The sequence below is a fragment of the Leptodactylus fuscus genome, chromosome 2 (assembly GCF_031893055.1).
Source record: "Leptodactylus fuscus isolate aLepFus1 chromosome 2, aLepFus1.hap2, whole genome shotgun sequence".
In the NCBI taxonomy this organism is placed as follows: Eukaryota; Metazoa; Chordata; class Amphibia; order Anura; family Leptodactylidae; genus Leptodactylus; species Leptodactylus fuscus.
In genome coordinates this window covers 249,398,981-249,413,879 of record NC_134266.1, presented here as the reverse complement: position 1 = coordinate 249,413,879, position 14,899 = coordinate 249,398,981, and the positions used below count along the sequence as shown (strand labels likewise).

Below are 14,899 nucleotides of genomic sequence, written 5' to 3'. Positions count from 1 at the left end.
GGGCACATTCCGACAATCATTGTTCACCTTCCTCTTCGTAATCACATAACCAAAATCCACAGTGGCCTATTTCAGTTCACTTGCTATGTCCCTTTAGGATCGACCATTTCTGTGGTACTCCACAATTACCCCTTTCTGGAAATCGGATAACTCTGCACTTTGTGGCATCTTGCATGCGACTAATGACAATGCTATTTCCTACACGATATTTAACGCTGGAAGGCGTGACACCGCAGATATCTTCATTTGCATGGGTGTCCAAATACTTATTGGCAGACAGTGTATATACAGGCTATCAACCTAGAAGACCATTGTCACGGGATGGTTAGAGTCTATACTATAGGCAATGTGTAATATATATTTCATGTGGAATGTATTCTCTAACCTGTTATATACATCAGTGTGTAGTTGGCTGATTAGGGTCTAGTGTGTTAGCACATTGTATGCAAATACCTCTAACTAGTGAGGACCAGTGAGGACAATGGGTGGAGATAATCTGATCAGTGTCTCCAAGAAGATGTTGGATGGTGCATTGTCCATAGTAGACAGGGAGTCTGCTCTCCTTGGTATAGGTGAGGGGGGAAGGATCTGTGACTCAGCCCTTCCCACCCACAGATATAGGTGTAACAGTCTTAGTATATAGTTGTAGCTGGAGTTAGTATGTGTTAGCCGGCCTGTGCACAGCTCTGCAGAGAGCCAGGATTTAGTTACAGGACCAAGGAACCAAAGCTATCATTGGATTGGGACTTCTGTGGACTTATTGTTATTACGGTTGATGTGACCGCCGCCGGCTACTAACTTTGTGGATTACAATAAATTGCTGTTGTCTCCCGACCTCTTGCGTCCGTGTTGATTCAAAAGACCATCCGGAGGAAGACGTATACCTTCGCTCCGTGACAACCATGTTTCAATGTCATTTGGAAATCTGACAGAGGATTCACTTTATATTTGCATTCGATTATTTTACAATTTACATATTAATATACTAAATTATTTTCACTGCAAAAACAAGTATTTGGCTTTATGAACTATAGGGCAAATCAATCGGCAGCACTTACCCCAAACTATGCGGAAGCTCTGTGCATGGACCTTTCCTTTCACAGACGGCTTTGAGGGTACACCTGGCCTGTCTGGAAGGGTCACAAACTCCACCACCTCACTTGGACCGCTCTTCCCTTCTGAGTTATATGCAATAACCTAAAATTAGAGTTGCAGTTGAAAATCGGTAGACAGAAGTAATTGGGACATGTGGATTATAACGTATAACTAAAACTGAGTGGGGTGTGGAACTGATAAAGGCCTCAATGAGATTGGCCTGATAATTCTACAAAAACTATTTAATCCACTGGAATAAATTATCATATAGGAAGGGGCGACATGGTGGCTCAGTGGTTAGCACTGAAGCCTTGCAGCGCTGGAGTCCTGGGTTCAAATCCTGCCAGAGAAAACATCTACAAGGAGTTTGTATATTCTCTCGGTGTTTGCGTGGATTTCCTCCCATTCTACAAAGACATACTGATGATGTACATTGTGATCCTTATATGAGGCTCACAATCTACACAAAAAATAAAAAATAAAAAAAATTATCATATAGGAAACAAATTATAATATATTAATATTGGGAACACTAAAGATGATAAAAGTGACAGAGCTTGGCTTTCTGCTCCTATGTTAAGGTTAGAGGGTGAGAAGCTTAGAATAACCAGCTGTCATATGTACCTGTTTAGTAGAATTGGCCATAGATATTGCATTCTTGCTGGCAGGGGTGTAACAAGGAACAATGGGGCCCCATAGCAAGAATTTGATTTCGCCTCCCACACTCCAGTCCCCACATGGTATAACACTACCTCCCACACAGTATACTTCTCCTTTACAGGCGCCCAATACAGTAAGGGACTCCGCAGAGTGACCTTAGGCCGTTACCTATATGATATATCATTTTTATACCGGAGAAAGGACCTACCCTAAACTTGTATTTTGTGCTGCGCCTCAAGTTCATCGCTGTGAATGTAAGGTCATCTCCATTATATTTTGGCTTGAATCCATAGCCCTATAAAATAAAAGGACATTAAAAATAACCCATGACAAAAACCGAATCACTAAAACCATCAATACTTATTACAGATCAGCAGAAGTCATTTTTGTAATGATTTTATCGCTACATATTAGGGTACAGGAATGATAGATTGACTGTAACGCCTGAACCTTCACTTAGGGGCCATTCACATAACTTTTTGATCATCAATTAAGGCCTCATGTACATCTGCGTTCGTGTTCCATCCGGGGGAATCCGCATGAGAATCCCCGAACGGAATACCGAACGCAACTGCAAGCGGTGTGCCAGTGAAAGCACACGGATCCCCATAGACTATAATGGGGTCCATGTGCTTGCCGCCAGATCTCTGCAGGAATCATGCGGACAGGAAAGTAGTTCACAATCTACTTTCCTGCCCACGATTCGTGCGGGCAGCGCGTGGCAAGCACACGGACCCCATTATAGTCTTCAACCATATTTACAATCAGTTTTTCGTGTTTTAAGTCACAGACCACACATAGTGGGGCTTGGATAGCAGTTTGTAGGAATCTCTGACTTGGTTTACATAACCAGACTTCCTTAAGACATAATTGTCTCTCACCTTATATTTGCCTCTCTATTCTAATATATTCCATTAAGGCAATTTAATGTGTACGAGGACAGAATTATTATTGCTTCTGTTGCTAAGCAAAGTAATGTTCTTTTTCCATAATCTTATTACCGCACAGTAACATAAATGGTGTAAATAGTGCGAGTATGCCGACACATAACAGGTCACCGCGATACACTTATTAAGATACAAGTAGATTTTGTTTTTTGTTTTTTAATACAGTCACATTTCTTAATCTGGACACAAAATAGTGTAATGTTGGACCCATGCCTCTATTTTATCATTAAAGAGGAACTTCCATCACCTTCAGTTTTTGCATGGTTTAATAGGTGCCCCCCTCCTCTGATTCTGGTGCAGTTGGAATTTTTCCTTCAGCCCCCACCATTTCTGAGTAATCAGTACTGTTAGTTTTGGTGCCTGATATGATAACTAGGCTCTGTAATGCCATGTGGGCGGGGTTAGGCAGGAGCAGGTAGAGGGATACGATTCAGAGCTCCTATCAGAGGCAGAGAATCACAACCCCCCTGCTGCTCCCTGACACCACCCACTTGACAGTACAGAATCTAAGCTATATCAGACACCAAAACTAATGGCACCAACTGTGTTGGAATCAGTGGTGGGGGGACTTATTAAACAATGCAAGAACTGGAGGTTCTCCTTAATAATAAAATAGCATTGAAAATATTAAAATTTACAACATCAACATCTCTTCTAATAAGTAAAATCAGTCTAGCACTCAAAATTTATAATATGTTGCTTAAAAGGATTCAATCATTAAAACTGCATTTTTTCTCGCTAACACATAGGAATAGCCTTAAGAAAGGCTATTCTTCTCCTACCTTTAGATGTCTTCTCCACGCCACCATTCCGTAGATATCCCGGTTTTCATCCGTATGCAAATGAGTTTTCCAGCAACGGCCTCTTCTTCCTCTGGAACGTCCTCCCCGCGACGTGTTCTTCGGATGGCTTCTTCTGGCTTTAAATGGGACGCATGCGCAGTCGGCTCTGCCATGCTTGCGGCCATTTTCTTGTGGCTGCTTACACAGTTCGCCTGATGACAGAGCCGACTGCGCATGTGTCCCATTTTAAGCCAGAAGAAGCCATCCGAAGAACACGTCGCGTCGCGTTCCAGAGGAAGAAGAGGCCGTTGCCAGAGAGATTTTTCGCAGCACTGGGGACGCCTCCAGTGCTGTTTGTGCGCTGGGGACTGGCCCCAGTGCTGCGAGAAAACTCATCTGCATACCGATGACAACCAGGATATCTACGGAACGGCGAGGCGGATAAGACATCTAAAGGTAGGAGAAGAGTAGCCTTTCTTAAGGCTATTCCTACATGTTAGAGATAAAAAATGCAGTTTGAATTATTGAATCCCTTTAAAAAGTCATATGTAGCCATATTTTCATATCATTTTAACTTCATACAGCTCTGTTTTCTAGATTATGTGCACGTCCTTTCTGCCTATGTTACGGCACATTTGGGATGACCTATACCCATACCTATCTCAGTGGTCTTCAACCCCTTGCTCTAAAATGGTGGGAATTTTAATTACAAAGCAGCCAGAGCACCAAAGATTGGATACCACTAACTATCTTTGGCTTTTGTCACACGGCATTAGCCTATCCTGATGAAACATCCGCCCCTCCCTCCCCAAATTGGGGCTTCAGTCTTGGTTAAATATCTCCAGTTGTCTCCATTAAACAGCGTTTTATCATGATAACTTTTTCAAAAACTCAAGAAAGAGTTGTGGCTTAGCCGGATTAGGAATGACCTGAAAGGCAACACCATGCACCAAAATTCTGCCAAAATTTGGACACAAACTAGAACGACCCATAGGTGGTGTAGACTTTAAGACAGGCAATTTAAGACATGGCAGATTTATCATACAATGTGACCCTGGTGCATTTTCTTACAGTCCAGGTTTACACTTGTGGGGTAGCAGAGTTAGTGGTTGCCATGTAGGCAGTCATCCCCAACACTCACAAAGGTCAGCAGTTTTACAGGAATACAATTTACCTATGAATACATTTTTGGCAAGTGGAAGGGAATCTGAGTACCCTGAGGACACCCAAGCAAACATGGGGAGAACATGCAAACTCCATGCAGATGTTGATCTTTGTTAGATTGGAAACTAGGACCCTACTAGTGCTACTGAGAGAAATGCCTCTTTCTGCTTGTATTAGGCTCCCTTTCGCTCTCCTAAAATGATTTTCACTCTGAAAATCCCTGTTACATCCACCTTGAGATGTACGGCAGATCATAGGACTTAGATTGCATATATCTTCTTTTTCCAGTGCTGGGCAATCCTGCCTTTCCACCTGGAATGTTTGACCGAGTTTTTCGTAATTGGCGCCATCATGGGATTTTCCGTGCCTGTCACTTCCAGGACGCAGGGGGATGGACTACACTTCTGAATTCCCAGGCCCCTCCTGAGCTGCCCCCTTTGGATGCTTGGCGGGGGATGCAACTTCGTCACTTTTTACATTCTCTCCCTGCTCCTGCAGTGTTCCGCGTCGAACCTACCCCCTTGGAGAAGATTTGTGTTGGTGCTGGCCCCCTTCGCCACTCCCTCTCGCTCACTTACCGGATCCTGGTTGAACCTCCAGAGGATTTTGTTCCGCCGTTCTTGCTGAAATGGGAATCTGATTTGTCCCTTTCCCTCTCTCAGGAGCAGCGTAGGCGCATTTTTCGCCTTTCTAATACTGCTTCCATCAGCTCTCGCCACCAGGAGGCCAGCTACAAAATCTTGTCCCGATGGTATAGGGTTCCTACGAGACTCCATGCTATGTTTCCTCAGGTCTCCCCATTATGTTGGCGCTGTGGCGATGAGGAAGGCACACTGCTACACATTTTTTGGTCCTGTCCTGCCCTTTCGTCCTTCTGGGAGGGGGTCAAGCGGATAACCCTCCAGCTTACTGAAACTTCTCACCATTTGGGCCCTGCCCTGTTCCTCCTTAATCATTGTGAGTCTTCAGTAAAGGTCTTTAAGCGCTCCCTACTTAGATTCCTGATCCTCGCTGCCCTTGTATCCCCCTTTTTTGGAAACGAGTGGATCCTCCTCCTCTCTCCCTCTGGATTTCGAAGGTCAACGAGATAATGCGCATGGAAAATCTCACGTCTTTCCTGCATGGCACGACTGAGGCGTACATCAAAACCTGGTTCTACTGGTTCAGGTTTCAACAGTCTGCAGAGTACCGGACGCTTCTGGGTTCTGACCCCTCCTCTGATTGATACTCTTGTTGTTCGTCTCAGGTATTTGACCAGTGGTTCCTCCCGAGCCCTTCCCAACTGGCTGTGGTATGGATGACCTGACGAGCGCTCTCTCTGGTTTCCTGACTGCTCACACTCACCCCTACCTACCCTTTCACCCCCCACATTTAGTCCTCTCCCCCACCCATCTGTCCCACTAACCCCCTCCCTCCTCCTCCCCCCCCTTTTTCCTTTTTCTATGTTGTTTTCTTTGTCTTTAATTTTTTTTTTTTTTTTTTTATTCTTCTAGGATTGTATTTTGTGTTGCACTGTGTGCTTTTTCTGTTCGCGGGGCGGGTGTTCGCCCTGTAACTCGTAATTGTTTTTTCTTTTCTTATTGTATAAAAAAAAAAAAAAAAAAAAAAAAAAAATTCAATAAAGTTTGAGTTACAAAAAAAAAAGATTGCATATATCTATAAAAATCTACAGAGATTGTGAGGAGTAAGTAGGAAGTGCAGAAGATAAGAAAATAAACACAAACCTAGTTTGATGCTGCAGATAAATCGGAAGTTTCTATCAGAACCTAAGTGCTTTATTTAAGCCAATACTTCTCTGCATGGTCCATGGTTTCCACACCTACCTTTTCTATGTTAATCCCCTCAGTAGTTTTTGAATGAGCCCGCTTTTATTCATGTGCTAATTAGCCTCCAGTGTGCACCCGGAAGTCTCAGCAAACACCCTCTGCTATGTGTGTGAGACCAGGGAAGGCTGCTTAGTCATCAGCAGCAGCAGCCTCCCTGCTCTCACACACACATAGCGGACAGTGCTTGCTGAGACTTCTGGTGTTCATTGCTGGCTAATTAGCATATGAATAAAAGTGGGCTCATTCAAAAACTACTGAGGGGATTAACATACAACAGGTAGGTGTGGAATAGGCTTTGTAAAGGCTATGCAAGTATATGTTTAGGTAAAAACAATTTTTCCCAATGATAGAGCCCCTTTAAGTATGGCAATTAGTTTTCACCCACCATCTCAGAGATATAGATAACTATAGGGAAGAGCAGAATTGCTAAAATTGCAAAATATAAAACATTTCATGACGAGATATAGTGCTAATTGGCATGTACACACACATTGTACTATTGGTTCAGGTAATGTTTATTAAAAGGTTGGGTATTCTTTATAGTTGTACCAAAAATCAGTCAGTTTGCAGGCACATACCGAGGTTTCGTCTTCCATTTCCAAAATATAAGAAATCCCTTCATCGGACGGTGTACCTGAGGGTTTAGTCCACTGCAGAGACAACCAGGTAATTCCGGCTTTAATGAGTATTGGACTTGCTGGCACTGTCGGGGCACTGCCAGAGGTGTAGAACAGAACTTCCTCACTAAAACCACTGAGATGGAAACGGAAAGAAGAGACTCGTGAGCACACTGTGGTCCCGAAAATGCATGTTATACCAAAAAGTGACTGTCCCTTACCTCATGCCCATATCATTCTTTGCTGCGAGTCTGAAAGTGTATCCCATAGCTGGAGAGAGTTTTGTTACTCTGAACTGTTTCTGAAGACCATAGTAACATTGACAGAATTCCTGACATCCTTTACCCTGAAGAAAACAAATAAAAAAACTCAGAAAAAAAAGACTCTCCCATATAAGTCAATATAGTGTTTGCTCCCAACCATTGTCTATAACCCACGGCCCATATCCAGAAAATAGGGAGTTATAGATTATTTTGGTTTAGTGGTAAGTGTTGTAATTGCTAAATTTTAAGGATTACTATTTTTTATTTTTATTTTTTTAAATTAGATTACAAAAACATCACCGAAAATCATGAAAATATTTTTCTACAGCACAGCTCATATTCCAACTTACTTCATCCCACTCCAGAAGGTAACTGTGTATCTTTGAGCCATTATCACATGAAGCCTGCAAATAAAAAATGAGAGAATTGGCGCAATTTTCATATGAAAAACGGCAAGGTAAAAGCATAAATAAATTCATTTCCATACCTGTCTCTTTATTTGGCATATCCTATTGATATGGCATAAATGTCTGCAGCAAGGAGAAACAGTGCTGAACATGCAGAGTGCTCTATGGGCAGCATGTTATAGAGCAGGGAGAGCAGAGTACAGTCATATATAGGTGCATAGGAAACAGAGCTTGTCATTTTTAATAATAGATGTCATAGGGTAACTTCAGATGGTGCAAAATTAAGAGGATGGGAGGCAGAATCTGCAACAGGATGGAATCCGCCCCTAAATCCACTGCAAATTCCTCCATGTGAACTTAGCCATATGCTGGAAATATCCAGGTCGCAGCCATATACTATACTATAGAAACCAGCAAATAGCAGAAAACACATGACTAGGGTTGAGCGATCGGAATCAGAAATGTTCAGATTCCGATCGGCGATCGAGTAAATTTCACGATCGCGATCAGAATTCCGATCCCGATCTTTTCCGGCGGGATTGATGTCGGAGGTTATTTCCCACAATGCTTGGCTACTGGCCAATTATGGGAAATGCTATAGTATCAGATGAGCGAGCACGCACCCACAGGAATGAATGGAAGCGGGTAAATCCATAGGAATGAATGTAGCCGGCACGCAGGGGGTTAAGCAGCCGGACGCCTATGGATTTACCGCAGCCTGTCACTCTTCTGCTTCGTCCCTGTTTTACCGTATACTCAACTCTGCTACATCTGAGATGTAGCAGAGCTTTATACTCAACTTTGCCACATCTGAGATGTAGCAGAGCTGAGTATACAGTAAAGCAGGGACGAAGCAGAAGAGTAGATAGTATTTAACTACTCGTGAACTTCGTTCAACTTACCTGCACAGAAGTACTGTCGTTGCCGGTTCCGTTCTTCTCGCTCCACTTCTGTTAGAGATGCTGGGAGAAGGCGGGGCTTGTTGCTTAGGAGAGTGTGGGTGGGTACCGGGAGGGGAGACGTGAATGATGCATTCACGTCTCTCCCCGCCCACACTCTCCTAAGCCACAACAAGCCCCGCCTACTCCCATCATCTCAAACACTAGCCTAGGGAGGTGGGGGCGCGCACAGAGCTCTGAAGGCATGTCAATGAGATAAGACTGGACCAGGAAGAATGGGGAGTGGCAGCAATCTGTGCAGGTAAGTGGACAGCAGGGGGGCTAAGTACCCGTGGGATTTTTTTTTAAAAAATCACTACACAGACAATTTTTGGACTACATGCTGTGTAGTGAAAGGGATCCGATTTTCAATTATTAAAAAAAAATACCATTGACTTGCATTGGGATCAGAATCGGGATCAGGTTCGAATGGAAAATGATCAGAAATCGTATTTTAAAAACGATCCTGAAATTTCAAGACCAGCTCAACCCCAAACGACATGTTAACTGGAAACTCAATTATGCTCAGCCTGAGCTTGAGAGTATATCCATTTATAGGAGAGGTGGCACTGTACTACCAATGGGCAATGTACTGCCAATGGGCAATGATTTTATGTTCTGTTAAAATCAGTCGATCGCCTGATGAATGAGAAAATACTTGTACACTGAGTAAATGTTGCCACAATTAGGCCAATTTTCAGAAGTGAATTCTTATACAAGGGGATGTTCTAGACAATTGGCTGATAAATTACTCTATATGCATCTATATGTATACGGATAAAAGGAAAGCTGTCAATCACTAAGTAAGACCGCCTCCAGGACTCCATGATCGAAGTTCAATATCAATAAATAATTTACACTAAATCTCTCCAACAATACTATATATTAATCTGCTCAGCTCCTCCTGCTATATACCATGCTATCTGCAGATTGGACTGCAGTTTCGGTGTATCATGCCCTATTACAACATAAAGACGTTATGAGGTGGGTACACCCCTGGGGCCCCCCATCTTCTATAAACCAGAGTGAAGAGCTGTTAACATTGAGCAAATCCTCACCTGTACGTGTATTTTATGGCCTGTGAGTTACTTGGGTGGCTCGTATGTAATACTAAACAAGCGGCTACAATAGAAACAGGGCTTGTTGAGTTTAGTCTACCCTTATAACCTTCATTCGCGAATCTCATGTAGCGTGAAAAATAGGGGGTTTGCTGGTTTGGTGTATGTATGTAAATTGTTGGTTTGCTTCTTTTGTACACGACAGAGAGACGTATTCTAGTACCCACATTGTAACAAAACAAGTCCAGATCCAGGGTATATAATACAGCTACAGACTGCTAGGAAGTAGAACATGACAGCATGGCTTGATAACATTAAGACTGATAAGCGCTATGTTATGATTTACAGCTGCGAGAACGCCGCTTCCACCTCATTACATAAAAACAATAGCCGCCCGAGCCCGGTTGTTTGAGCATGTTGCCTGGCACCGTCCTTTCATTACAGAATAGGTGTGAAAAGAAAGCCTACATTATACCCATCTAGCCAGAAATGTCCTGCCAGGGCACCACAATGTGCAGAGAAAAGCTGCAAGAAGAAATGTTCAATTACCAGTATCAATATGGATTCAATAGAAACAGATAGCAAAAGGTGAGATTTCCCTCCTCCAAACAAAACGGGTTTCCTTGTATTGTAAAAACAGAACAGATGGTATATCGAAGGGATTTCTAGACTTGTTACTGTGAATCTGTCAGTTTTCTATATCACATGTCTATCGCCAATGTTCTGGATTATTTACATCACACTCCATTGGTAATAATGTAGGAAGCTATGGTATGTGTCAGACACATGACCTCAGTAACTGCATGCAGGTCATACGTACGTATTGTTTATGGATCTCCATTTTTTGGGCATGTTAGTCTATACTCCATATTGGTGATGCAAAATAGTGACCGCAGACAAGTCAAGACACATAATATTCTTGAACCTTTGAGACCTACACCTATACTTACGTAAGTCACCTTTCATTATATGATATTCTTGAACCTTTGAGACCTACACCTATACTTATGTAACTTACCTTCCATTATATGATATTCTTGAACCTTTGAGACCTACACCTATACTTAAGTAACTCACCTTCCATTATATGATATTCTTGAACCTTTGAGACCTACACCTATGCTTACGTAACTTACCTTCCATTATATGACATTCTTGAACCTTTGAGACCTACACCTATACTTACGTAACTCACCTTCCATTATATGATATTCTTGAACCTTTGAGACCTACACCTATGCTTATGTAACTTACCTTCCATTGGAGGGAAAGTGAATTTTTGGTCCGGTTTGTGATTCGTGGAGGGTTGGGAGTTTCTGGTTCACAGCTCATTGTGGTAAAGTTTACAGCTTCAGACGGGTTTCCTTTAACACAGTTTAGTTCTGCCTGTACCCTACAGAGGAAAAGAGAGAGAAAAAAAAATGTGAATACATAATAACTTGCTAAAAGAAAAAGATCTCAAAATGCAAGTGCAACTTTATACATCGATAGAATATAGATAAAAGGAGACATGTCCTGTCTACATGCTACAAACATGGCACTAAAGGTTTGTATGTTCTCTGATGAACCTAGTTATAGATTGGGGGGGGGGGGGGAGTCAGAACCCATTTACTGGACTGGGTACACAGTTCCATATTCGATGAATCAAACATTAAAAACCCTAAACCTGTGCAGAATCTTGTTATGTATATACGGGGTGTTTCTAGCTTTTGGCATAGGTATTACTTAGGAACCCTTCTCCATTGGAAGGGATCCAGTAGGTTATGGCCCACCAGCCCAACACACCATCCAACTTGGCAATTCTTGCTGTACCACTGTCCAAGACACAATAGTAACATGGACATTGACATAGAGCGTGGCCTGTCGTGTTATTTTCTGATGTCAGGGGGTCCATACTGAGTCTAGTATGTAGCAGCTGGTGTTGGTTTTTTTGTGTATAGGGATTTGCTTAGGATGGTTTGTTTTCTACATTGTCCCTGGTCCCAAGGGCATACAGACATATCTGTGCTGCAGTATATAGGGTGACAACAGGGGCATCCATTGAAAAGTAAAGGCCAGAGTTACCCTTTTTAGGTCAGTTATGTTCTATCTTACCTCCAGCCAAAAGTGAAAACCTAGCTATGTTCCTATTTTATGTGCAGTGACCCTTTGGTGCATTCATTCTCATAGAAGTTGTAGGACATATAAAAGGCTTGACAAATTCAGAAAGGGACACTTTTGACATTAGGTTTATGGGCCCCTATGGACACTTATACAAGACAGAAGACACACACTGAAGGAAGGTATTGCAGATAACTAACTTTGTATCTCTTCTTACAAACATAAGAATACAGTAATAGTATACTATTGATATAAATAGGGTTTTTTAATACTAATTTCAAGTGTAAAATCTGCATCTTTTTTCTTTATCAAGCCAAGAGCAGAAGCATTCATAGCGGCGCAGTACAAAGGGTTATGTTAGGATAAGATCGCCACGCAATATATGAGAGTATTAATAGTCACAGCGACATGCGAGGCCTGAAGTGGCGGGAGTAGGTGGAATTAGTCATTGCCTGTGGGATGGTTGTTACATGAGGAATGGAGATAAAAAACACAGAGGAAAGTGAATGGCAGTGATCTCAGCACGGAGCAGACGAGTGGAGTACCAATTACTGGGAGATTTGTGAGGATACTGTCTTATGTGAAGGAATCGAAAATTCTTACAAGTACAGGTATGGCCGGAATGACAAAGGGCAACAAGTGCACAATGCAGAATGGCTCAATGTAAATGCATCACTGTGTCTTTGGCCTTTAAATAGGGCTACAGAGATGGAGGCAACAACAACTGGTCCTCCATGTTTAATCCAATGAAATAAAAGATCAGAACATATTCCCCAAGATGAACTATTAGAAGAATCCGGGGTACCCAGTAATGCCAATGAGAGCACAAAGCTCATCCTGATCACATAGACAACTGTCTGGTCTTAAAGGGGTCATGCCGCAAAATAAAATATTTATCCACTATTCATAGGATAAATGACTGATCAGTGGGAGTCTGACCACAGAGACCCTCACTGAGAACAAATGAGATTTACCCCGTTGTAAATATAGCCACGGTGACCACTGGTGTACCTTCACTCCAAGCATTCAGATTTTGGAGAATTGTTAGTGTCTGTAGAAAAGTAACCCAAAGGTAAGAAACAACAACTTTCTAACTACACCAGACCACCAGGGACACTGGCATTAATTCCCTTACTAGGATAGACCGTTACAGATGTTGGCATTAAACTCTTTACTAATCTCTGTCACCAGAGTTGCTGGTAGAGACCCTTACACAACCCTAGACTGGAGCGATCCTGGTACAAACCCCTTTAATACATGATGCCAGACTACCAAGGGTGCTAGAATTCAATTCCAAGTATATATGTCAAACAGATAGATGTGACACAGTGTAAAAGAAGCCTAATATAGGTGATACTTAAAAAAAATAAAAAAATAAAAATAAGAATTATACATATACATATATATATATATATATATATATATATATATATATATATATATATATACACACACACTCACCGGCCACTTTATTAGGTACACCATGCTAGTAACGGGTTGGACCCCCTTTTGCCTTCAGAACTGCCTCAATTCTTCGTAGCATAGATACAACAAGGTGCTGGAAGCATTCCTCAGAGATTTTGGTCCATATTGACATGATGGCATCACACAGTTGCCGCAGATTTGTCGGCTGCACATCCATGATGCGAATCTCCCGTTCCACCACATCCCAAAGATGCTCTATTGGATTGAGATCTGGTGACTGTGGAGGCCATTGGAGTACAGTGAACTCATTGTCATGTTCAAGAAACCAGTCTGAGATGATTCCAGCTTTATGACATGGCATTGCATTATCCTGCTGAAAGTAGCCATCAGATGTTGGGTACATTGTGGTCATAAAGGGATGGACATGGTCAGCAACAATACTCAGGTAGGCTTTGGCGTTGCAACGATGCTCAATTGGTACCAAGGGGCCCAAAGAGTGTCAAGAAAATATTCCCCACACCATGACACCACCACCACCAGCCTGAACCGTTGATACAAGGCAGGATGGATCCATGCTTTCATGTTGTTGACGCCAAATTCTGACCCTACCATCCGAATGTCGCAGCAGAAATCGAGACTCATCAGACCAGGCAATGTTTTTCCAATCTTCAATTGTCCAATTTCGATGAGCTTGTGCAAATTGTAGCCTCAGTTTCCTGTTCTTAGCTGAAAGGAGTGGCACCCGGTGTGGTCTTCTGCTGCTGTAGCCCATCTGCCTCAAAGTTCGACGTACTGTGCGTTCAGAGATGCTCTTCTGGCTACCTTGGTTGTAACGGGTGGCTATTTGAGTCACTGTTGCCTTTCTATCAGCTCGAACCAGTCTGGCCATTCTCCTCTGACCTCTGGCATCAACAACGCATTTCCGCCCACAGAACTGCCGCTCACTGGATGTTTTTTCTTTTTCGGACCATTCTCTGTAAACCCTAGAGATGGTTGTGCGTGAAAATCCCAGTAGATCAGCAGTTTCTGAAATACTCAGACCAGCCCTTCTGGCACCAACAACCATGCCACGTTCAAAGGCACTCAAATCACCTTTCTTCCCCATACTGATGCTCGGTTTGAACTGCAGGAGATTGTCTTGACCATGTCTACATGCCTAAATGCACTGAGTTGCCGCCATGTGATTGGCTGATTAGAAATTAAGTGTTAACGAGCAGTTGGACAGGTGTACCTAATAAAGTGGCCGGTGAGTGTATATATTAAACTTAAGATAAAACCCACCCTTACTATCTAGCTTTATGTGTAGTACACCTCTAGTACATCTAGTATGCTAGGCTGTGTGTGTACCAATAAATACCAGTTGAACAGATAGTGGCAGATACTTCACAGCTGGAAACTGGAGCAAAATATGGTGATATTGTGGCAAAATGAAGGCATTATAAATTATGATTTGTTGGGGATACATGAACAGTGCAGTGAAGACAGACTGCAATCTAGAATAGATAACGGGGTAATAATTAAAAACAAAATTACCTCCTAACTACCCTAGACCACCAGGGATGCTGACATTAAACCCCTTACTGGCAGAGACTGCTAGGGATGCTAGCATCAAAACCT

At 42.5% G+C, this 14,899-nt stretch overlaps 1 protein-coding gene across 4 annotated transcripts in view; it reads right to left on the bottom strand.

Annotated features, from left to right (window-relative positions):
• Window positions 1–14,899, bottom strand: part of FNDC3A (fibronectin type III domain containing 3A) — a 183,247-nt gene that overhangs the window by 16,305 nt on the left and 152,043 nt on the right. For all 4 annotated transcript variants that reach the window (XM_075265995.1, XM_075265996.1, XM_075265997.1 and 1 more), the window contains 6 exons: window positions 11,012–11,150; window positions 7,705–7,758; window positions 7,313–7,437; window positions 7,053–7,227; window positions 1,964–2,050; window positions 1,059–1,197 (listed from right to left, as the gene is read on the bottom strand). In XM_075265995.1, the coding sequence (XP_075122096.1) occupies window positions 1,059–1,197; window positions 1,964–2,050; window positions 7,053–7,227; window positions 7,313–7,437; window positions 7,705–7,758; window positions 11,012–11,150 (719 nt within the window). The remainder of the gene's footprint in view (window positions 1–1,058; window positions 1,198–1,963; window positions 2,051–7,052; window positions 7,228–7,312; window positions 7,438–7,704; window positions 7,759–11,011; window positions 11,151–14,899) is intronic.